The sequence below is a fragment of the Protopterus annectens genome, chromosome 1.part1 (assembly GCF_019279795.1).
Source record: "Protopterus annectens isolate FY-2018-M chromosome 1.part1, PAN1.0, whole genome shotgun sequence".
Classification (NCBI taxonomy): domain Eukaryota; kingdom Metazoa; phylum Chordata; order Ceratodontiformes; family Protopteridae; genus Protopterus; species Protopterus annectens.
Genome location: NC_056726.1, coordinates 1396102291 through 1396127577, shown reverse-complemented (window position 1 = coordinate 1396127577; position 25287 = coordinate 1396102291). Strand labels below are relative to the sequence as shown.

Here is a 25287-nt window from a genome sequence, read left to right as displayed (position 1 = left end):
GGACAAAACCTGGAGACCAATACTGGACCTGTCTTTTCTAAACACATTTCTGGATGTTCCAAAATTCAAAATGTTAACTCTGCAGCAGCTTCTGCCCATGCTGGGCAAGAAGGTTTGGCTTGTAACTTTGGACTTAAAAGAGGCATACCTGCATATACCAATCAGACAATCTTGCAGAAGATACCTCAGATTCATAGCTGGCTCAACGCACTACCAATTCTCTGCACTGGCCTTTGGCTTAACTACTGCGCCCAGGGTCTTCACAAAATGCCTGGCACCAGTAATTGCATTTTGCAGACAAATAGGAATTCAAATTTATCCATACTTGGACGACTGCCTTATACAAGCAGAGAACAAGGACACTCTACTAAAGCATCTGGCATTCGTAAAAAGATTATTAATTTGCCTGGGGTACACAGTAAACGAAAATAAATCAAAACTAGTACCCTCTCAAGAGATAATATTCCTGGGTGCAAGCTTAAATACAACTGCCCAGATGGCTTATCTCACGCCAGACAAACAAAGGCAACTAACTTCTTACTTCATAATGTTGGCAACAAAGACCCAGTTATCTGCAAGAAAAAATTCTGCAGGCTTTGGAATTCATGGCATCCTGCATTCTGCTAATTCCATATGCCAGACTGCATATGAGGAAACTTCAATGGTACCTAAAAAGTGTCTGGACTCAACATTGTGAAAGCCTGGAAGCATTAATTATCCTCATTCCTTGCCTGCAACAGGAGTTTCGATGTTGGGCTCATGCCTGTCACCTCAACAAGGGACAGCCATTCATTCTACTCACAGCCAGGCAGTCAATAACAACAGATGCATCAGATTATGCCTGGGGAGCACACATGGCAGGAAAATGTATTCAGGGTGCATGGCCCACAAGCCAAATGCATCTACATATCAATCAAAAAGAGATGCTAGCCATTCAGAATGCCCTGACAGCTTTCAAGGATCTACTCCATCCAGGACAACTACTGATAAGAATGGACAATACTACAGTCATGTGGTACATAAACAAGCAGGGAGGCACACATTCCTACCCCCTCTGCAGACAAGCCATGACTTTGTGGAACACAGCATTGACTTATCAAGTACACCTGCAAGCACAATTTGTGCCAGGAAAGAACAATATTCTGGCAGATGAACTAAGCAGAAACCTTACGGATCCCCACAAGTGGAAGCTGGATCCACAAGTCTTCAGCATGATAACAAAGGAATGGGGATGCCCAGACATAGATCTATTTGCCTCCCCTCACAACTGCCAACTACAGAAATTCTGCACAAGGACTTATCACAAGAAAGCATGGAAAGTGGATGTTCTGTCATTCAGCTGGAAAAGTCTAACAGTACATGCCTTTCCTCCTCTGCCTGTCCTCCCCAAGGTACTCCTAAATGTCAGACAAGAGAAGCCAAGAATGATTCTGATTGCCCCAGACTGGCCACACCAGCACTGGTACCCATCCCTAAAAAACTTGTTTCAAGGCCCAGCCTGGACATTGCCTCTAATTCCTCACTTACTGACCCAGCGAAACAATCAGATTCTGCACAGCCAACTCAGGACCCTAAATCTGGCAGCATGGCGGATAATGTAACCATTCAAAGCACACCTCTCTCTAAAGCAGTGATGGATGCTATTTTGGAGGCTAGGAGGCTCAGTACCAGAAAATCTTATGCAGACAAATGGAAAAGATTCTGTGCTTGAAACCAGACACAAGGAATTGACACATCTGTACCCAATATTCCTCAGATTTTACAATACCTAACTGAGATGCTGGACAAAGGCCTATCCTTTTCATCAATTAAAATTCATGCCTCAGCCATTTCAGCTCATTACAGTACGGAACCTCCTATTTTTTCCCATCCATTGCTAAGACAGTACCTCAGAGAGGCCAAAAACATAAGGCCTCCAAGGAGAGCCCCAATACCTGCATGGGACCTAAATTATGTCTTAGAAAACTCACACTGCCGCCTTTTGAGCCAGCCAATACAGCTGATATAAAGTTTTTATCTTGGAAAACAGCTCTGCTTCTAGCAATAACCTCTGCAAGACGAGTTTCAGAGTTATCATGGCTGTGGAACCTTTCATCATTTTCCACCCAGACAGGGTTTTTCTAAGTACGAACCCAACATTTATGCCTAAGGTAGTGTCCAGTGTGGCCCTTAACCAAACCATTCATTTGCCTACCTTTTATCCAAACCCACAGAATAAGGGTGAGAGACTTCTGCATTCCTTGGACATACACAGACAACTATGCTTCTACTTGGATAGAACTAAAGCTTTCAGAAAAACTGAGCAACTTTTAGTGGCATATGCTGCAGGATCTCAAGGAAAGCCTATCTCAAAACAGACTATTTCAAAATGGATAGGCCACTGCATTAGTTTTTGCTACTCATAACATGGCAAATCAGTGCCCAAGGGCATTAGGCCTCATTCTACCAGGGCAGCAGCCACTTCAGCAGCCTTTCTCAGAGGAGTACCAACCAAAGACATTTTAGAGGCTGCAACTTGGAGTTCAGTGCACACTTTTACAAAGCACTACCATTTACCTCTCTACTCTAAATCCAGAGCAGGCTTCGCCACTGCAGTTTTGCAAGGCCTTATAGCCTCTCCTAATCCTATTTAGGCCCAGCCACCCAGCCTTAGCTTTGGGATTCAACCCAAGAGCAACAGTGAAACATGATGAACATAGTACAGTTGTGTACCTACCATAAATATAGATGTTTGAGTGTATTCACTGTTGCAGTCCAGGTTACCCACCCTCCATCCCCCTTTCCTTTGCTAGGACTTACCTATACTTCTTTATCCTATACAACCTATGTGGTGTATTTGCTTGTAGATGAAGGAAATGTTTATTTTACTGCATGCATAATTATTGGCATAATATTTTTAGCCTATTTTGGGGGCACCTGACATCTGGGGCAAGAAAAACTGAAGAAAATGGCGCCGGCTGCATCTTTTATACCCCTGGCGCAGTGATGTCAGGGAAGAGGTGACAGCAGCCAATGCCGGACCTAGACTTTGGAATTCTGGCCGACCGCGGGTAGCCTGCCAGCAGGATAACCCAAGAGTAATGACTGCAACAGTGAATACACTCGAACATCTACATTTATGGTAGGTACACAACTGTACTTTTCCCAAGGATACAGATTCCACTTCCACACTTTACCAACCCCAAACGGTTGGCCAGATCTACCCCCAAAACAGTGGGCAGAGGCTCAAAAGCAAGTTCTCTCTCTCTTAAGTATAAGGGCTATTCAAACTGTCCCAGAAGAGGAAAGGGGACAAGGTTTCTACTCAAGACTTTTCCTGGTGCCCAGAAAAGACAACTCCTGGCGTCCTATCCTGGATCTCTCTATCCTAAACACTTTTTTGGTGATCCTAAAATTCAAAATGCTAACTCATCAGTTGCTTCCTATGCCAAGCAAGGATGCCTGGTTTGGCAACATTGGATTTAAAGGAAGCCTACCTGCACATCCCAATCAGGCAATCTTGCAGAAGATACCTACACTTCAAAGCAGGCTACATGCACTATCAGTTTTCTGCACTGCCCTTTGGCTTATCTACTGCGCCCAGCGTATTCACAAAGTGCCTAGTTCCAGTCATTGCATTTTGCAGGCAAAGAAATATTCAAATATACCCATACCTGGATGATTGTCTAATTCAGGCAGAAAGCCAGGACATACTTTTGAATCATCTGGCGTTTGTACAAAAGGTGCTAATTTCTCTGGGGTACACCATAAAAGAAAATAAATCAAATATTGTACCCTGCCAACAAATTGTATTCCTGGGAGCAAGCTTGAACACAACTTCCCAGATGGCTTTCCTCACGCCAGAGAAACACATTCATTTGACAGCTTACTTCAAACTAATGGCCACAAAGATCCTGCTATCTGCAAGACAAATACTGCAAGCCTTGGGGTTCATGGCCTCCTGCATTCTCCTAATTCCATATGCAAGACTGCATATGAGGAAACTACAATGGTATCTAAAAAGCCTATGGTGTCAACATTCTCAGGATCTAGAAGCAATGATTCCTATCATTCCTTGCCTACAGTTAGAGTTCCTTTGGTGGGCAGAAGCCTGCCACCAAAACAAGAGACTGCCATTCACTCTACCCCCTGCTGCCCAAACCCTAACAACAGATGTATGGGGGGGGGGCTCACTTGGCAGGGAAGTGCATTCAGGGCAAATAGGACCCAAGTCAAATGCACCTGCATATCAATCAAAAAAAAATGTTAGCTGTACAGAATGCTCTGACAGCCTTCAAGGACCACATTCTTCCAGGACAATTAATGGTAAAGACGGACAACACCACTGTTATGTGGTACATAAACAAGCAGGGGGGAACCCACTCATACCTTCTCTGCAGACTAGCCATGGCTCTGTGGAACACAGCCTTGAGCTACCAAGTGCACCTACATGCTCAGTTCCTGCCAGGAAAGTTAAATACAGTGGCAGACAAACTAAGCAGAAATCTCATGGACTCACACGAGTGGAAACTGGAACCAAAGACATTCAACATGTTGATAAACAAATGGGGGAGCCCAGATATAGACCCGTTTGCCTCCCCACAGAACTACCAATTGGACAAATTGTGCACAAGGACCCCCCACAAACAAGCTTGGAAAGTGGATGCCCTGTCCTTCACCTGGAAAAATCTATCAGTTTATGCCTTTCCTCCTCTGTCTCTCCTCCCTAAGGTACTACTAAAGATCAAACAGGACAAACCAAGGATGATACTGATTGCACCAGACTGGCCTCGCCAACACTGGTACCCCCTCTTGCGCAGTGTGTCACTGCTGGCACCATGGCACCTGCCTCACACCCCTACCTTGCTGTCCCAGCAGGAGGGCCAGATTCTGCACCCTCAGCTTCAAACCCTGAACCTGGCAGCCTGGCTAATTACCTGATCTCTCCGTTACCATCCCTCAGTAAACAAGTTTTGGATGTCATTCTGGAGGCAAGGAGGCCTAGTACTAGAAAATCTTATGCTGAAAAATGGAAAAGATTCTTTTCCTGGAACCAAACTCAGGGGATGGGCACATCAGCACCAAATTTAACTCAGATTCTTGAATACTTAACTGAGATGCTTCACAAGGGCCTTTCCTTTTCCTTCATCAGAATTCTTGCCTCAGCCATTTTAGTTCATTACAACATAGAACCACCCCTCTTCTCTCATCCACTGCTTAAGCAGTTCCTCAGAGCGGCTCTTAAGACCACCCATGAGAGCCCCAACTCCAGCGTGGGACCTTAACTTTGTATTGGAAAAACTCACTCTGCCTCCTTTTGAGCAAGCTGCAAGTGCAGAGTTGAAATTCCTTTCTTGGAAAACAACCTTCCTTTTAGCCATCACTTCAACAAGAAGTGTGTCTGAATTACAGGCCCTTATGGCAGTGGAGCCTTTCATCGTCTTTCATGCGGACAGGGTGTCCCTCAGGACCAGTCCCTCCTTCATGCCCAAGGTAGTATCCAGTGTGGCTCTTAATCAGTCCATTCATTTGCCAACCTTCTTTTCTAATCCACAGAACAAAGGGGAATGTATACTGCACTCCTTAGAGTTGCACAGACAACTTAGATTTTACTTGGACAGGACTAAACCTCTCAGGAAAACAGAACAGCTGCTGGTGGCATTTGTTGCAGGGGCAGAGGGGAAGGTCATTTCAAAGCAAACCATTTCTAAATGGATAGGGCATTACATTCATTTCTGCTGTAAGCACCATGGAAAACCTATCCCACAGGGGATAAGACCACATTCAACCAGGGCTGCATCTACCTCTACAGCCTTTCTCAGAGGTGTCCCTACCAGGGACATCCTAGAAGCTGCTACCTGAAGTTCTGTACATACTTTCACCAAACATTACCACTTGCCAATTTTTTCTAAATCCAGAGCTGGCTTTGCCACTGCAGTCTTTTAGGGCCTTATAGCTGGTCCTAATGCTATCTAACTGCCTCCTCCCTTCCTTAGCTGTGGGAATCTTCCCAAATGTGATGACAGTGAAACATGAAGAACATAGTACAGTTGTGTACACTTACCATAAATGTAGATGTTCGAGTGTATTCACTGTTGCAGTCCTGGTTACCCTCCGTCCAGCCCCCTGACTTCTTTTGGCTATACCTCTTTTCCTTTTTACTAGGCTTAAAGCTTTTTGGTGTATTTGTTTTTTTGTTGGAGGTATAACCTTGTATATATATTTAATTGCTTCCCATTAGGGGGGCACCTGACATTTGGGGCAAGAAAAACTGATGTAATGGCATCGGCTCCATGCTTTATACCCCTGACTACCTGACGTCATGGAAGATGAGACAGCAACCAGCGCAGGATCCAAGACTTTGATAATCAGGCCGACTGAGGGCTACTGTAAGCAGATAACCCAAATGTGATGACTGCAATAGTGAATACACTCGAACATCTACATTTATGGTAAGCGTACACAAATGTACTTTATGGGTGGCGTACGCACCTTGGTTTCCTTTTAATATTTTAAGCTGGTAAATCTGTTGACCCTTGTACTTCAAACTGTTAAAGCTCCTAATAGATAGTGACTGACCCAGTCTTTTTAACACATCAGCATAAAAAAACTGATCTTGTGTTATCCCACACAAATGCACACATGCACAGACTTTACACTGTATCTTACACAAGTCTGAAAAATTAGATGTATTTGTTACCACAGTCTTCCTTAATCTACTGTGACCTGCCAAAGCCTGTATCCAGGAATCATACACTGTTTTCATTTATCCAGACTTCTAAGGTGTTTTGTTAACAGCCCACTTGTTAACTTATCATTAACATCCACAACCTGACTCTTATGTGAACCAGAAATATCTGCCATTAGGAGTTCATCTACTGACCATTTGCATGCTTACTTGAATTGCTCTCTTTAATTAACATAAATACAGCAATGTGTCTGCCCTGAAAAAAGCGCTGTGAGTCCAGTGGAATGAACCCAGCCAACGGTCTACAGCAGTGGGATCCACTGAGTCAACAGCTGCAATAAACAGCATTTGTTTTATTGGTAGATGTTTATACCAAGATGATCAATATTTTATTTGGGAAAGCTACAAACAAACAAAGTAACATGCTGCATGACAGTACTGGCATCTCTTCCCATTTCTGATGGTAGCAATGCTGATGCTGTTAATGCTATGTAGTTATACATGTTATTGACAGATGACAGTATGATCAGGTGTAAGTGTGATTTTAGAGTGCTGATTATGAATACACATGACAAAACAAGATTCTATACTATATATAAACAATTTTCTAAAATTATCTTTAGTGTGTGAGTTGGAGATTGTGTACTGTGCAGTGTAGCATTTTTATGCACTACACAAAGAAGAAATTATTGGTTACTTCATTAAAGAACCCTCTAACTCTGACAACAACTTTTCAGCACTGATGTTCATCATGTTACCCTGCTGCAGTCATCACACTTGGGTTATCCTGCCGTCAGGCGGTCCCGCAGTTGGCCCGAATTCCAAAGTCTTGGTCCGGCATTGGTTGCTGTCGCTTCTTCCCTGACGTCAGAGCGCCAGGGGTATATCAGAGGCATCCGACTCCATTTTCTCCAGTCTTTCTTGCCGCGCGGTGCCCGAAGCAGAAGCAGTTCGCAAGTGCCAGTCGGCCGACACCTGAGATTTTTGAATCGAGTTTCAGTCCGAAGTCTTCAAAGCTAAGTACCCCATTGGGGAACCTTTTCGTGCCTCAGTCCGATGTCAGAAAAAGTTAACAATTGCATTTCTTGTGGGAAGCAAATACCTCATAAGGACTTTCATTCTTTTTGTATACCTTGCCTAGGCCCAGACCACGGAGTCACTGGTTGTCGGTTTTGTGCTAGGTTCAATAAGCGAACTATAAAGCGACGCTTTGATTTCGCACGACACTACTTCAGTAGAAAATTTAATTACACTATGCTGTCGGAGCAACCGACTACTGGCGTGCATAAAAAATGCAAGGATAAAGACAGGCAGCCTAGATCCAAGCCAGACTCCGAGGCCTTGGATGGGCCAGTCACCGGTTCTCCGGTTTTCAGTGAGGTGCCTACGCAGCCCCTGGCTACCGCTGAATTGGATCCCCAGACCGCTTCGGATCCCCCAGCAGAGAGTTGTAGGCTGACGCAGCCATTTTCCTTAGGCCCTACCGACGACATTGTAGTAGGGGAAGCCGGTGCTGTAGAAACACCTTCGGTTTCTGAAGGTGTTTTCAGACCGACAACCCTCACCATAAAATCTTATGCCAAGCTTAAGATTCCTCTAAAACCTAAAAAGCCTACACTTCAGTCTCCAGGTCAAGGCCCTATGCCTAAGAAACAGATGCTTAAAATGGCTGAAGATTTGATTTCTTTGATCAGGGGTTCCCAACCCCCCCCCCGACAAAAGGCCTAGACAAGAGGAGGATTATGCCTCCTCTGATCAAGTGTCTGTTTCCTCAGGCTCCTCTGAGGAACAGGATTACTCCTTTCCTCCTTATGAAGATTCTGATGCTGAAGACTCCATTCCCTCAGCTTCTCCCCTGAAGACTATTCCTTTGGGGAAACCTTGCACACCATGAGGGAACATTTCCACTGGGAAGGTCAGGACTACTCCGACTCAAAGAAAAGGCTCCAAGAGTTTCTTTTACTCCCCCAGGACAGACCACTTGCTATCCCCCCAGTTTTGGACATTGTGGATGATGTCTTCTTAGAATCTAGTTTAAATCCAGATTCTCTGCCTCCTGCTCCAGCCAAACCAGATAGATACTATAGAGTGCCTGACTCACACAAATTCCTTTACAAAAGTCCTGCTGCTGATCCAGAGACAATCTCCCAGGGTCCCAAAGGGGCTAAGGCTTCTATGGCTAAAAATCCTGTACCCTCAGAAAGGGACTCCAGAGCACTAGATAGGTGGGGGAAGAAGGTTTACACCTCAACTACTCTAGCTATGAGAGCACTAAACTGTCAATTTCACATGCTTAAATACCAGCAATTCCTAATGTCTCAAATAAAACAAAAGATGGGCACGCACCCTCAACAGTCTGAATTCAAGGAAATACAAGATCTGTTCAATGCAGCTGAACAGGTGGGCAAACATACTTTACAATGTGGTTTTGATGCCTTGGAAGCTTCCTCTAGAGCAGCTGTTACTGGGTCTGTTATACATAGGCATGCTTGGTTAAAGGAACAATCTCTGCCTGATCATGTTAAAGCAAAGTTACTGGATGCACCCTTACAGCAGGATGTCTTATTTGGGGTTAAAGCAGAGGAGCTTTTAAAGAAAATGGAGGATAAGGCAAATCTATGCAGACGGTCGAAGATTTCTTACAGGTACAGTCCCCACGCTTCAGCAGAAATTGGCCAACAAAAAATTTGTCCTTTCCCGCTTCTGACAGACCACAGAGGAGTAAATATAGGTGCCCAAGGGGCAGAGGAAAGCACAAATCCCTTACAAACCTCGCCAATGGGGCACTACAACACAGAAGGGAGGAGAAGACAGGTCCCAAGCCACTAGAAGGCAAACACAATGACTTCAACCTCAAACTGCCAAGCAAAACTATCTTGGCAGCTCCCTTGGGAGGAAAATTAGCACTTTTTGCAGACAACTGGCACATCGTCACAAAGGACAAATGGGTGCTAGACATTATCTCACATGGATACAGATTCCATTTCCACACCTTGCCAAGGATAAAAGGAATGCCAAACCTGCTACAAAATCGATGGGCAGAGGCACAAAAACAAATTACAGCTCTCATGGATATGAGAGCCATTCAACTGGTACCTACACAGGAGCAAGGCCAAGGATTTTACTCAAGGCTCTTTCTAGTCCCCAGAAAGGGCAATGCTTGGAGACCCATTCTGGACCTTTCAATTTTAAACACCTTCTTGCAAGTACCCAAATTCAAGATGCTAACACTACAGCAGCTTCTTCCCATGTTGGGCAAGAAAGCTTGGCTAGTAACGTTGGACCTCAAGGAGGCATACTTGCATGTCCCTATCAGACAAAATTGCAGAAGATACCTCCATTTCATAGGTTCATAGGTTCATACTAGGCTATCTGCCCTAGGGCATTTATAAGCCTAGCCAGAGTGTGTTTGGCTTTTGCCACCCATTTTAAAATTAATTTTGCTATGCACTTTTTCGAGGTTAGTATACTGTGCCTCTGTCTAACAGTGACACAGAAGTGATACCCGGGGTAAACCTACGATCTCCCATCCACTCATCAAGATTCCTCTTGAAGAGAGTCAATGAGGGACTCTGCCTAACCTGGACTGGGATTTTATTCCAGAGTGAAGGGAGCCTCTGGGATATGAATCTGTCCCTCCAGCATGTCCTATTTATTTCAGTGCTGAGGTTCAAGTCTCTCGAGCGCGTAGCTTGATGGGATTTGGATTTTCTGAGGTGCAGCATGTCCATTAATTCCGGGTTGGACATGGCTTTATCGTCAGGCACAGATCACCTCTGAGCAGGCGGTATGCCACTGAGTAGAGCTGGAGTTTCTTTAACCGGGCAGCATATGGCATCTGTTTGAGCCCTTTGATCCTCTTGGTGAGGTACTTTTGGGGTCTTTCCAGTTGCTGCAGGTGTCTGGTAAGGTACATCCCAAAAGGGGCATTGTACTCAATTATGGGCCTAATGAGGGATGAGTAAAGAGGCACGATGACCTCCTGATCTAGATGTGAATCCCTTCATGATTAGGTGGGCTATATAAAATGTTTTTCTAACCACTTTGGCCATGTGGTTGTCAAATGAGAGATTGCTATCAACTTGGGTCCCCAGGTCCCTAATTACTTCTTCCATACTTAATGGATTACCACCTATGTGGTCATTTGTGGGCACTTTGTTTTTGCCAAAGGGGATGACTACACACTTTTTGGCGTTTAGCTTGAGGCCATGGCTCTGGCACCAGTTGTCTGTTTCTATGAGGCCCTTTTGGAGGATGCTTGTGTTGGCTGGAGAGTCGATTATAGCGCCCAGTTTGCAGTCATCTGCGAAACTGGTCAGCCACAGGCCTTCCGTGTTTGCCTGTACCTCCGAGAAATATATACCGAACAGGAGAGGTCCCAGGACTGAGCCTTGTGGGACGCCACTTGTAACTGGCTTGGAGTCTGACATGGCTCCAGCAATTCTAACCATGTGGGTTCTGTCCTTGAGCCAGTTTGCAACCCATCTAGTGACATAGGGGTTTATATTTAAGCTGGTGAGCTTATCTATAATGCCCGAGTGGGGTATTGTATCGAAGGCTTTTGCGAGGTCCAGGTAGGCTGTGTGGACCACCTTCCCCTCGTCAGTGGCCTTGGTGACTGTTTCAAAGAAATCGACCAGGTTTAAGAGGCAGGATCTGCCCTTAACAAAGCCGAACTGGGTAGGATCCAGTGTCTGTAGGTCCCCAATATCTTTTTTATGAGGTCCATGATGATCCTTTCCATAGATTTGCAGACCAAGCTAGTCAGGCTTATAGGGCGATAGTTTCCAGGATCCATTGAGGCACCACCTTTGTGGAGAGGGACCACTGTTGCTGTATGCCACTCTTTGGGTACATATCCTGTGGTAAGGCTGAGATTGAACAGTAGTTTTATGTTTGGGTTTAGCTCTTCTTGGAGTTCATGTAGGACGCAGCAAAGGGACACCGTCTGGTCCCATTGATGCTGTGTTTTTTGCTTTGGAGAGGGCGGCTCTTACCTGAGCATCTGAGATGTCAGTGGGGCAGCACTCTGCTGGGATAGATATTTGCCCTTTTGTTGGGGAGGGGGGGGAGAAGTTTGCGCTGAACCTGTCAGCTAGGATGTTGGCAATGTCTATGGGTTCGGTGTATTTTTTGTCATTTTGGACTAATTCTGAGCATATCTGGGAATTCCCACCCAGGTTCCTAACATAACTAAAGAAAGCCTTGTGATTATCCTTAGTGTCCTGTGCAATTTTTCTCTCGAAGCTGGCCTTAGACGATTTTATGAGTGCCCGTAGTTTTTTGCTAACTCTGATCAGAGATGCCTTCCCTTTTTGGGATTTTGCTCTATCATGTAGTAGCTTCCTCCTTCTATTGTATAGTTTGTTTATGGCTGGGGTCCACCAGACAGGACGTCTGCCTTTGGAGGATTGGTTCTTGGTTTTATTTGGGATTGCATGATCCATGCATTCCTGAAGGTGTTCATAGAATGCGTTTATAAAGGATTCTGCGGTCTGGGCCATATTTTCCACAGGCCCGTGGACTTTGAAGGATTCCACCTTGGTTTTGAGGAGTGTGAAATTTGCTTTAGAGAAGTTTTTCACTGTGGTTTTCTGGGCAGGGGGTGGGGTCGGGATGTGAATATCCAGTGAGATTAGTTTATGGTCTGATCTTACCTGTGAGGGATACACTTCTGGTCTGGAGCATAGAGTCTCCATGTTGGTGATGATCAGGTCCAGTATGTTTTCCCCTGTTGTGGGAGTGGTAGCAAGTTGTTCCATAGCATTTGAGTTTATAAATTCTAGGAACCTTTGAGCTAGGGTGTTGGAGCTAGAGTAATGCTCCCAGTCTATGTTTAGGTAGTTGAAGTCGCCCAATATAATGGTGTTTGGAGAGACCTTCATATTTTCCAGTGTTCTCAGGAAGGCCGAGTGGGGTTCCTGGGTTTGGGAGGGTGGTCTGTAGCAGGCTATAAACTGGAAGGCAGTTTTACCCACTGTTAGTTGCACATGGATAGTCTCTGATGCTTCGTGCTGTGCCACCAACCTGGAGGTGTGGGTATCTTTGACGAATATTGATACTCTCCCTCCTTTTCTGGTTAGGTCCAAGTTTTGGGGCCGAAAAGCATGGTATGAGGTATAACCTGGTAGTGCTGGGGTGCTCTCGGGAGCCTTGAACCAGGTTTCTGTTACTGCACAGATATCGATGTTCTCCATGCTAAGGAGAGTTTTGAGTGCATGCATCTTGAGGTTTAGACTTCTGGCGTTGAGTAGCATTACTCTTAGTTTCTTATCCCTTGTGATACCTATGAAGGTGGGTTTGTCTTTTGAGCCTTCTCTAAAAAAGGCACTATGGGGGTAGCAAGAGCCTTTGCCAATATCCGAAAGCCCAGGGGTGACAGGTGCAAGCCGTCCCTAGCGAAGCATCGTGGCTTGTCGAGCATGTCATCCCAGGCTGACAGGCATTGGATCCTCTTTGAATGACACCAATACTTAAGCCAATTGTTGAAATTGATCATCTTGTCTTCATATTGTGGCATCATTCTTGGTGAGGGTAAGATGCTACTCAAGGTCAGGGTCATACTGGCCTGAGCCACATGCTCAGAGAGCTCCTCTACGTCTCTTTTCATGTAGTCCAGGGAGGTACATCTCAGGTCATTCACACCAGCATGGACAATGACTGAGTCATATTTGTACTTGCCTTGGAGTGACCTGAGTGCTTGTGTTATGTGACGGATCCTAGCGCCCAACAGGCAGCTCACCGTGACCTTCTCCTTGTTCAGCCTGGTGAGCGGGACGTCAGTGTGCCTGACGACAGAGTCACCTATTACAAGTGTATCAGGTTTGTTGTTTAGCCTTAAGGGCTGTGACTGTTCGGCACACTGGCTTCGTGAGCGATGTGTTGCACATGTTTTGTTTTGGGGTAGCGGTTGCTTGGGTGTCTGCTTTGGAGGTCTCTGCTGCTTAGGCAGATTTTTATTTAGAGCCTCTGATTATGTTTTTGTGTGTTTATGTGTTTGGTTTGCTGTCGTGGTAGGTCTATGTGAGACTGGAATTGTAGTGAGTGTGGTTTCCTTCTCCTCCTGACAGGTTTCGCCTGAGTTGAGAGAACTTAGCCACCAGTTTGGCTATATGGTTGCATCTCTCACATGTGTTGGAATTTGTTGGGAGGAGGAGAGGGTTGTCTGTGTACATGAGGCAGTTGTAACATTGCCTCAAGATTCCCAGATTCACCAGCTAGACCGGAGAGGAGATTGACAACTGACCTTTGGGCATGCTAGAATAGTATTGGGAATTCCATTATAATTGAAAAAAAAGGGCCAATGGGGAACAAGGTACTCAAGGGGAGTTTGTGAGGGTGTAGTGCTTTTAATTTTTTAGTGCTGACTTATATAATTGCTTTAGTGAGCAAGTGACAGGTAACTTAAATGCAATCTGTTACAGGTAACTTAAATGCAAAAATGACAAACAGTAGCTTTCTTTCAAGTGAAACAAGGAAATAAGTACAGTAAGCAATGCAGATGTCACTAGGGATCCACAGAAGCGCTGAAAAGCCGCATTTTAGGTGGAATTAGCATTTCAGGGAAATAACAAGCAAACAAGCATACAAACAAAGCTAGATTCAGCAGGCCTGAATCTAGTCTATGCTATAGCAAACAAGGTGTACCATTTCCAGTAAGAAACAGTTCAGATATGCAGGCACTATAAGCCTTTAACCAGAAATTCCCAGTTGAGAAGGGCAGAGTCCAGCCTCTCCTCCCACAAGAGTGCAGACCACGAACCTTCTTAATGTAAAATAACTGGCCTGAAGCCCAAGTGCTTAAACCAGAACTAATACACTTTTAGAATAACAGACACTGAGCCCTCAATCAGCAGTTCCCAACTTGGAAGGATGTAAGCTACCTGTCCTGCCACCACAGTGCAGGCCACAAACCTTCCTAATGTAAAACAAGTGGTCTGAGCCCAAGTGCTTAAACTAAAAGGCTTAGAGTGAGTTACACCAAGCAGTAATAAATACAATTGAGTACTTTTAAGATGACGCAAAAGCAAAATAAAGTAGGAAGAAACACAAATACAGTAAAAGCAGATAAAATATATTTTTTTTTTTTTGAGTGAGCAAATGAGATGGGCCCAGGAGGAGTATCCAAGTGCAAAATTACAAGAGGGGCAGGCAGTTTCAAAGCCACCAAGATTAACACCAACACAAAAACAGGGAGGGTGGGTGGGGACCTACTGAAAAAACAGTCAACTTCCAGGTAGATATTGCTCAATGCAACACAAACAAATTACTTTAAAAAGTGCAGATAAAAGTTACTTAGCTACACTTATGCATTCATGCAGGTCTTAACCGGCCAAAGCTCACAGTTTAAACAGAAGATAATTCACTGTACCACTTGTATAAGACAGAAACTGAATAACAATGAAGGAAACTTCCCCCACCTATCACTGGCTATGCAGGTTTTTAACAAGCCTTAACTGAAAATACCACATGCACAACTGAGAAAATAGTCAACTTCCAGGTAGATATTGCTCAATGCAACACAAACAAATTACAGGTTCAACCCATTACTAATTCTCTGCTCTGCCCTTTGGCTTATCTACTGCGCCCAGGGTCTTCACAAAATGCCTGGCACCAGTAGTTGCATACTGCAGACAAAGAGATATACCCATACCTGGATGACTGTCTCATCCAAGCAGAAAGCAAGGACATTCTCTTACAACACTTGGCTTTTGTAAAACATCTTCTAAGTTGCCTAGGGTACATAGTAAACGAAAAGAAATCAAAACTAGTGCCCTCACAAAATATGACATTCCTGGGTGCCAGCTTGAATACAATGGCCTAGATGGCTTATCTGATGCCAGACAAACAACTACAATTAACTCAATACTTCAGAACAATGGCAGCAAAGACCCAACTCCCTGCAAGAAAAATTCTGCAGGCCTTAGGCTTCATGGCATCTTGCATACTACTAATACCATTTGCAAAACTGCATATGAGGAAATTACAATGGTACCTAAAAAGCGTATGGACTCAACAGAGCCACAGCTTGGAAACAATGATAACTCTTATTCCCTGCCTTCAACAGGAGTTTCTATGGTGGTCACAGGCATGTCACCTCAACAAGGGTCAGCCTTTCACCCTACCCCCAGCCAGGAAAACTATGACAACAGATGCATCAGACTATGCCTGGGGGGCACACATGGCAGGACGATGCGTTCAAGGCATATGGACAGCAGATCAAAGGAATCTGCACATCAATCAAAAAGAAATGCCAGATGTACAGAATGCTCTGACAGCCTTCAAGGACCTCTTACATCCAGGACAGCTTATCATAAGGACAGACAACACCACAGTAATGTGGTACATAAACAAACAAGGGGGTACACACTCCTACCCTCTATGCAGGCAAGCAATGACCTTGTGGAACACAGCACTGGCTTACCAAGTTCAATTACAGGCTCAATTCCTGCCAGGAAAAAAGAACACATTGGCAGATGACCTAAGCAGAAACATCATGGATCCCCACGAGTAGAAACTGGATCCACAAGTATTCGCAATGATAGCTCAAAAATCGGGGCTCCCAGACATAGACCTGTTTGCCAGCCCTCAAAACTATCAGCTAACAAAGTTTTGCACAAGGACTTTTCACCATCAAGCTTGGAAAGTGGACGCACTCTCATTCAGTTGGAAAATGCTAACAGTATATGCCTTTCCCCCACTACCCCTTCTCACAAAGGTGCTACTGAAAGTCAGGATGGAGAGACCCCGAATGTTACTCATTGCCCCAGACTGGCCACGCCAGCACTGGTACCCACTATTAAGGAATATGGCCCAGGGCCCACCATGGATCCTGCCACAAATTACCCACCTGCTCACACAGCAAGACAATCAGATTCTACACAGCCAGCTCAAAACCTTAAACTTGGCTGCATGGCAAATCACCTAAGCAACCAGCCAGCTCCTCTCTCACAAGCTGTTATGGAAGTTATTCTGGTGACCAGGAGGCCCAGCACCAGGAAAGCCTACTCAGACAAATGGAAAAGGTTTTGCGTCTGGAACCAAGCTAAAGGCCAAAATACCCCTCAGCCCGACATACCTCAGATTCTGCAATATCTAACTGAAATGTTACACAAAGGGCTTTCTTTGTCATCTATTAAAATCCACACCTCAGCTATTTCTGCTCAATACAACACGGATCCTCCCTTATTTTCACATCCACTCCTAAGGCAGTTTCTCAGAGGGGTCAAAAACATTAGGCCTCCCAGGAGAGCACCAACACCTACTTGGGACCTCAACTTTGTTCTGGAAAAACTCACGCTACCTCCTTTTGAGCCAGCCTTCTCAGCTAACTTAAAGTTCATATCATGGAAGACTGCCCTGCTGTTAGCAATCACTTCAACTAGAAGAGTTTTGGAGCTTCAGGCACTAATGGCAGTAGAGCCTTTCCTCATTTTTCATCAAGACAGAGTTTCTCTACGAACTAACCCCTCCTTTATAAATGCAAAGCACAAAACATACACAGGAGCAAAAACAGCAGCCAAATCCAATATTGTGAAAACGCCAACAAATAATCCAAAGCGTAGTTATAACAAGAGGCAAAGTTTTATTCCACAAGTAAGCGCTTTCACCATAAGGCTTCTTCAGACTTTAAAACCATCTAAAAAGCAGTCATTTAAATAATAGTAAAACTCATGCCATAGGTTATTTCAAACACATGCTATGTAGCAGCAATTGAATATTTAAAGCAATATACATATTCATACAATAAAAGTGTATTAAAAACATTAATACCATAAAAATATATATATTGTCAGTAAATATTTACAGCCCCTTCCTCGATTTAGGTCTAAATAACCTTCTTCTCCGAAGAAATGGTTGCAAGTAAACTTTATCATTTAGACCTGGTAGTCTATCCGCTCTACAGTGGATAATCCATCGTAACTCACACTCTTCAGTATAATTATCTATATCACCTCCTCTGATACTGGGGATGATAGTTTGCATAACAAAAAACTTAAAACAATGCAATTCACCTAATTGCTTATAATGCTTAGCTAAGGCATTGTGTTCAGTGCCAACTCTTATATGGTAAATATGTTCTCTGATACGTTCGCGTAATTGCCTTTTGGTTTTACCAATATAAAAAGCTGTACATGCCATGCACTTAGCTAGGTAAACAACGTTGGTACTCCTACAATTGGTTTGAGTACTAAAATGGAATTCATATCCAGAAACAGGTTGCTTGAAAATACAGCCTGTGTCAATATATTGACATTGATTGCTAGTGTTACAGGGTCTTGTATTAAAACTAGGTTTTAAAAAGTATGGTTGATGGATTTAACCTAGATGCCCTCATCATCTGTCCTTTTACTACGTTATCAAAAACATACTTAGGGTGCATACTATGTCTGTGAAGTAAGGTGTTTCCATAATTAATAATACCAATGACTTCCTTAAGTTTAGTCTTTGCTATTCTACATCCAACATTTATTTTTGGATGTGAATGTTATGAGATTAGAAAATGGGTTATTGAATACTTCCGTACATAGGAAAGCATGTCATAGGAACACCTTACTTCATAGACATAGTATGCACCCTAGGTATGTTTTTGATAACGTAGTAAAAGGACAGATGATGAGGGCATCTAGGTTAAATCCAACAATTGAAGGTTATGAACAAGAGGTGTTAGAGCTTTAGAACAGGTTCACTGAGAGATGTTATAATAAAGGAGATTTAGAGAAGGCAGCGACCCTAGTGACTGAACTAAGAACAACAAGGGCACGACCGTACTTTTCGGGTCGTAGTGATGGCGTTCATACCCAACAGATGAAGAGAACAAATAGTTTGAAAATACCTATGTTTTATACAAGCGATGTGGGTGTCATTAGAGATGCAATTACGAAACATTGGGATACCCCATTGTTAAATGATGACATCAGTGTTGTAGTGGGTGATAGACCCTTGTTTCGATACAAAAATAAGAAAAATTTGAAGCGAATGCTTTGAAATTACCCAGATAGGTTGACTAATGCTAGTTGTATTACACCTAGTTTTAATACAAGACCCTGTAACACTTGCAATCAATGTCAATATATTGACACAGGCTGTATTTTCAAGCAACCTGTTTCTGGATATGAATTCCATTTTAGTACTCAAACCAATTGTAGGAGTACCAATGTTGTTTACCTAGCTAAGTGCATGGCATGTACAGCTTTTTATATTGGTAAAACCAATAGGCAATTACGCGAACGTATCAGAGAACGTATTTACCATATAAGAGTTGGCACTGAACACAATGCCTTAGCTAAGCATTATAAGCAATTAGGTGAATTGCATTGTTTTAAGTTTTTTGTTATGCAAACTATCACCCCCAGTATCACAGGAGGTGATTTAGATAATTATACTGAAGAGTGTGAGTTACGATGGATTATCCCCTGTAGAGCAGATAGACTACCATGTCTAAATGATAAAGTTTACTTGCAACCATTTCTTCGGAGAGGAAGGTTATTTAGACCTAAATCGAGGAAGGGGCTGTAAATATTTACTCACAATATATATATTTTTATGGTATTAATGTTTTTAATACACTTTTATTGTATGAATATGTATGTTGCTTTAAATATTCAATTGCTGCTACATAGCATGTGTTTGAAATAACCTGTGGCATGAGTTTTACTATTATTTAAATGACTGCTTTTTAGATGGTTTTAAAGTCTGAAGAAGTCTTATGGTGAAAGCGCTTACTTGTGGAATAAAACTTTGCCTCTTGTTATAACTACGCTTTGGATTATTTGTTGGCGTTTTGACAATATTGGATTTGGCTGCTGTTTTTGCTCCTGTGTATGTGCTTTGCAGTTATTTGGACTTGTCTTTTATATCACAGGAGCATTTATTCCTTCGTGGTTTCTGCTTTCTTGGTTGTAACCCCTCCTTTATGCCTAAGGTGGTATCCATTGTGGCTCTAAATCAAACTATCCATTTACCCACCTTCTTTCCAAATCCACAGAACAAAGGAGAAAGACTCCTGCATTCCTTGGACATTCACAGGCAGCTACGTTACTACTTGGATAAAACTAAGGTTTTCAGAAAATCTGACCACCTTTTTGTATCCTATGCTACAGCATCACAAGGAAAGGCTATCTCAAAACAGACCATTTCCAAATGGATAGAACATTGCATACGTTTTTGATACACCCACCATCGAAAACCAGTTCCTGCTACCATAAGGCCCCACTCTACCAGGGCAGCAGCTACATCTACAGCCTTCGTCAGGGGGGTGTCAACCAAGGATATTCTGGAAGCTGCAACTTGGAGTTCAGTACACACCTTCACCAAACATTACCACTTACCACTTTACTCTAAGACTAGAGCTGGCTTCGCCTCTGCAGTTTTGCAGGGCCTTCTAGCCTCCTCTAACCCTGTTTGACTCCACCTCCCATCCTTAGCTTTGGGATTCTACCCAAGTGTGATGACTGCAGCAGGGTAACACGATGAACATAGTACAGTTTTGTACCTACCATAAATGTAGATGTTCTAGTGTATACCCTGCTGCAGTCCAGGTTACCCTCCCTCCATCCCCTCTGAACTAGCTGAACTTATGTCTACCACTCTATTCTATACTACCTCTGTGGTGTATTTGCTTGTGCCTAAGGGTTTTGTTTTATTTTTCAATATAGCTATATGTATGTATATGTATATATATATATATATATATATATATATATATATATATACTTTTTGCCTATCTATTAGGGGCACCTGACATCTGGGGCAAGAAAAACTGAAGAAAATGGCGTTGGATGCCTCTGATATACCCCTGGTGCTCTGACGTCAGGGGAGAAGCGACAGCAACCGACGCCGGACCAAGACTTTGGAATTCGGACCGACTGCGGGACCGCCTGACGGCAGGATAACCCAAGTGTGATGACTGCAGCAGGGTATACACTCGAACATCTACATTTATGGTAGGTTCAAAACTGTACTTTTATGTTCCAGTTTGACATTAGCTGCTTAGTCTGTACTTTGTGTACAGTCTTCTCTTAGCTTTATAACACTGTTATTATCATGCCATAGAAAGTTCTGCTGAGTGATACCTCACATACCTCTCAACTGTCCAGATTTTCACAGAATGTTCAGATTTTGTCTCTTATTTTTTGGTCTGTTACTCATAAAATTTGTGGTTTTCTAGCAAATCATTGAGGATTGATTCACTAAATATTACTAAATAATGACAGACATTTGAGTATCAGATTTCATATCCTTCAGAAAATACATAACAATGTAAAACCTGTTATTCTAGTAACTTTCTAAGTTTGTAGGAGCAATATTTAAAATCTGTCCCTATTTTTGGGCCTTTGTCCAGATTTCTTGCACTGAAAGGTTGGTAGGTATGGTGATAGACCCTTGTTTCGATACAAAAATAAGAAAAATTTGAAGCGAATGCTTTGAAATTACCCAGATAGGTTGACTAATGCTAGACTATTACTAAAGTAGTGGTGAAACAAGAGTAAAGATGAGTTTGGGGGGCTGTTCTAGCTATGCTGCATTTTATTGCTGTTAATCACCAGTTATATTACAACACAGATTGTATCCCCAAGTGTTCTGTATACTAGTTAATATCTTCTCAGCCTCAGTGCATCTGTTACAGTCCACCGTATATTGACAAATATGTACCTACTCAGAATGTTATCCAGTATTTACTAAATAAAATGGCAGGAAAGCTTGCAGAAGAGGCATATTTGTGGTGGTGCAATATTGTTACAAAAGTGCATCTACACCTACCTCCAGGGGGCAGATATTTTATGTTAGGCGGGTCTATATCACATTATCGAACTTCAAAATATCGAACACCATAAACTTGAACTTAGAAGTTCGAAATGTGATATCATCGAAAGCTCAGAACAGCAAATTTTTTTCCCACACAACACAAGCACACCAAAAACCTATGTCTAATGTGTGGTTCGCCCCTCCCCTCCCACACCCCTCCTACTTAAATATACCAACTCTGAGATCGCACCACAGTATAGGAAATAGCGAAGCCACGGAACAGCCCACCGAATTCTTTCGCTGGGTAAGAATTCGATGTTCCGAGGCTTTGATATTATCAACGTATGAGTTCGATGTAATGCCGTTCGAGAATTTACGTTTAATAATAAAGTATAATTACTTAAAGGCCATCTTCATACCTAAATACTTATGATATTTGTCTCAGTGCTCCCACTTCCTACTTACTACTGTGACTTTTTCACTGTAGGTGCTGCTCATTTTCTGATTAAAGAACTCTCGTACCACAACCTGGAACTGGAACGCAACCGTCAAGAAGAGCTTGGGATAAAACCACAAGATATCTGGCCATTTATAGCCATTGTTGATGATTCATGTGTCATGTGGAATGTCTTGGATTTCAACACAAATGGAAAAAGGTGAATTTTTGTAAAGAGAATTAGTATCTTCTGTTCCCCAACAGTTTAACATATTAGTCATATGTATTTAGCACAGGTTTATGCATTCAGCAAGAGTGCAAGTTTGCAATAAATAGTGCATGCCACAATTATAGGGAGGGTAAGTCTACTGTTCATTCACTTGTTTGGTGTGGTTATAATTAGTGCATTTGCCAGTGCTACCATTTAGCAGGTAGGTACCTCATTCAGTAGAGATGTCTGCAGAAGTACCAACTTAAAGGTTCAGGAACATGCAAGTCTCTTCATGTGCCTATGGTTAAGAAAATAAAGTTTTATGTGTGTAAATTGAATGAGGGTGTAGAGAGTCTAAGTATGACATGTACTTATGTAGGTTTTGAATTGTGGTACCCAAATGTTGTCCAGCTGTAGATTTACATTCTGGATAGTAAAATTCAAGAAGAAGGGAAGACAACTGACTATCTGCACTGGTAATATGAAATCCCGTAGGACCGCTTTGCAAAATGCTACATTTTTGTACCCAGAGCTTTAAAATAAGATTATACATTATTTAGAAAACCTGACAAAGCCATAAGGAGGAAAAAAAAGTAAAGCCATATAAAGAGCACTGAAATGAAAATGGAAATGCTTAAGCATCCATTTTGATATGCTGCCGTGTATGAGGTGGCATTATGATTCATTGTAATAGCTTTGCATGCCTTGATGTATGAAAATTGATACGACTCACAGTGGCGTATGTTTCATACCTGAAAAAAGTATTATTGGCATCTTAAATTATAAATGATACACAAAAAAACATTATTGGCATTTCAAATTAGAAATGATACACCCAAAGTATTACTGGCATCTTAAATTAGTAATGATACACAAAAAAAGAAAAAAAACATTATTGGGATCTTAAATTGGAAATAATGCACATTCAAATAATAGTTTGTGTTTGAGCTGGATTTCCACAAATGATACCGTCGTTTGTAAGATTTAGTGGGGCAAAATTCTTGTGCTTTTTCTTCTTTCTATGGTACTGTTTCCATACAAGTGCCTGATATGTGTTTAGTCAGTGCTTAAGTCCTCAATCCTGATTCCTTAGTGTTAAAGGCTCCATGTAGTGTGTTTAGCCATTTAGGCATTTAACCCTAACCCCTAACCCCTAACCCTAACCCTAACCCAAACCCTAACCCCTAAGCCTAACCCTAACCCTAACCCTTGACCTTGGTTGTACAGCTGTGAGTTAGTACATTTGCCCTACTGCAAAAACATTGTTTCATTCTTGTGATATGTGGTATTTCAGGGAGTTGTTTTGTTGGCTAAGTGAGATTGCTGGATTGCTCTTTAGTCATTTAAAAATGTTTTATAAAGGAAGCTTTATACACATTATCAGCAGAAGATGACTTTTTCTGTCTAGTGTATGTGGTTACTGCAGCTAGCATCTTGCATCTGCCCCTGCCTTTCCATTTGCCTCAGACCTTCTTGAATTATTAGATGGATTGGTTGTGTACCATGTATTGTATTATTCTTTCCCAGTTATTTACCACCTTCTACATACAGAATTACTTCCTTATATGCAGACTGCTCCCTTCCAGTTGATTGTTGTTCCCACTCTTCCTTGTCCTTTGCCACAGCTGTATTCCCTCACAAATCCCATCAGCAATTTTGGGTATCAGTATCATAAGATCTAGTTTCATCCTGGTTTTAGAGGGCTATAGTCCAGACGTTATAACCTCCCATAGCACAATTTCTCAGTCCTCTGACAATCCTCGTATCTTAGAGTCTGTCTGGCTGTCTTTGTGGTCTCATAAACTTGGACAAAGTAATCCATTTGATGTCTTAGCAGTGTTTTGTAAAGTGGTGGCATCACTTATCTGTCTTTCAGTCTGTCATTCAAGTTATGCATTTCAGCATTCTTGTTATCATGACTCCTGCTTTTTCAGAGTATGCATAGTAAAAGACAGCACAAACAGATTTCAAATGCAGAACAGATTATAACAAAAAAGTACAAATTCTGCAGCCAGTTTGCCAAATTTCATGAGTATATTTATATTTTACGCCGAAATCATGATAAGAGACCTTGGGAGCCAGGTGGACAGTAGTCTCTCCTTTGATAGTCACATCACCACAGTAGTCAGGAAATCCTTCTACGTGGCACACCTCATCATAAAAGGGTTCTCATCCAGGAAAAAAGAGGTCATTGTTCCCCTCTACTCATCACTCATTAGACCCATTGTAGAGTACAACACCCTTTTGGAATGTACCTCACAAGACATCTGCTGCAGCTGGAAAGGCCACAGAAGTACCTCACAAAGAGGATTACTGGCCTCAAACAAATTCCCTACACTGACCACCTCAAAAAACTCCAGCTTTACTCGGTAGCATATCGCCTACTCTGAGGTGATCTCTGCCTAACATATAAAGCTATGTCAAACCCAGAGCTGTTGGACATGCTACACCTAAAGAAATCCCTCCGAGCTACACGCTCAAGGGACCTAAACCTTGTCACTACAATAAACAGGATATGCTGGAGGGATAGATTCCTGTCCCAGAGACTTCCTATACTCTGGAACAAGTTACCCACCTATGTCAAGCAAAGTTCTTCATTAGCACTCTTCAAGAAAAATCTGGATGAGTGGATGGGAAATAGGAAATACATCCCAGGGATCACTTCTGTGTCTCTGCTGGACAGTGGCACAGGAAAATAACTTTCTTGGGTGGCGTAAGCTATGGAACCTTGCTGGCTAGGCTTACGTAGGCCCTTGGGCCAATAGCCTAGTACCTACCTATGAACCTATATCCAGACAGCTTGAATTTTGAAGTTTTACAGGTTATCATAGGATAAATGAAGGACCTGATTTATAGTGGTGTTTCTTCCACATTATCAGAATGGTTGTTATCTTACCTCTCAGGACTATTCCAGAGTAGTGTCTGTATTTAACACCCCCGGCCCCTATTGGTAAATTACTAGTGGGGTCCATTTTGTATAAGTTACTTTTGTAAGATGCAATTAGATGGAGAGTTCAGCATTATTAAAGCATTGCAGATGATAATAGATTTGTGCCGCCATAAGATGTGATTAGATGGAGAGGTCTGCATAACAATAATGCAGATGATAAAAGATTTAATTCTACTTCCCTCAGGAGTATATGACAGTCATCAGTTCCCTGTTGGAAAATCTGGACCAAGTTCTCTTTGATGAAACATAAGCAGTTGAAGGTTAGCATATTTCAC

At 42.6% G+C, this 25287-nt stretch overlaps 1 protein-coding gene across 1 annotated transcript in view; it reads left to right on the top strand.

The window, feature by feature from the left end:
* GREB1 (growth regulating estrogen receptor binding 1) overlaps nucleotides 1-25287 on the top strand; it is a 3935532-nt gene that overhangs the window by 3547287 nt on the left and 362958 nt on the right. Inside the window, exon 28 of the mRNA XM_044082225.1 lies at nucleotides 21903-22071. Within this exon, the coding sequence (XP_043938160.1) occupies nucleotides 21903-22071 (169 nt within the window). The remainder of the gene's footprint in view (nucleotides 1-21902; nucleotides 22072-25287) is intronic.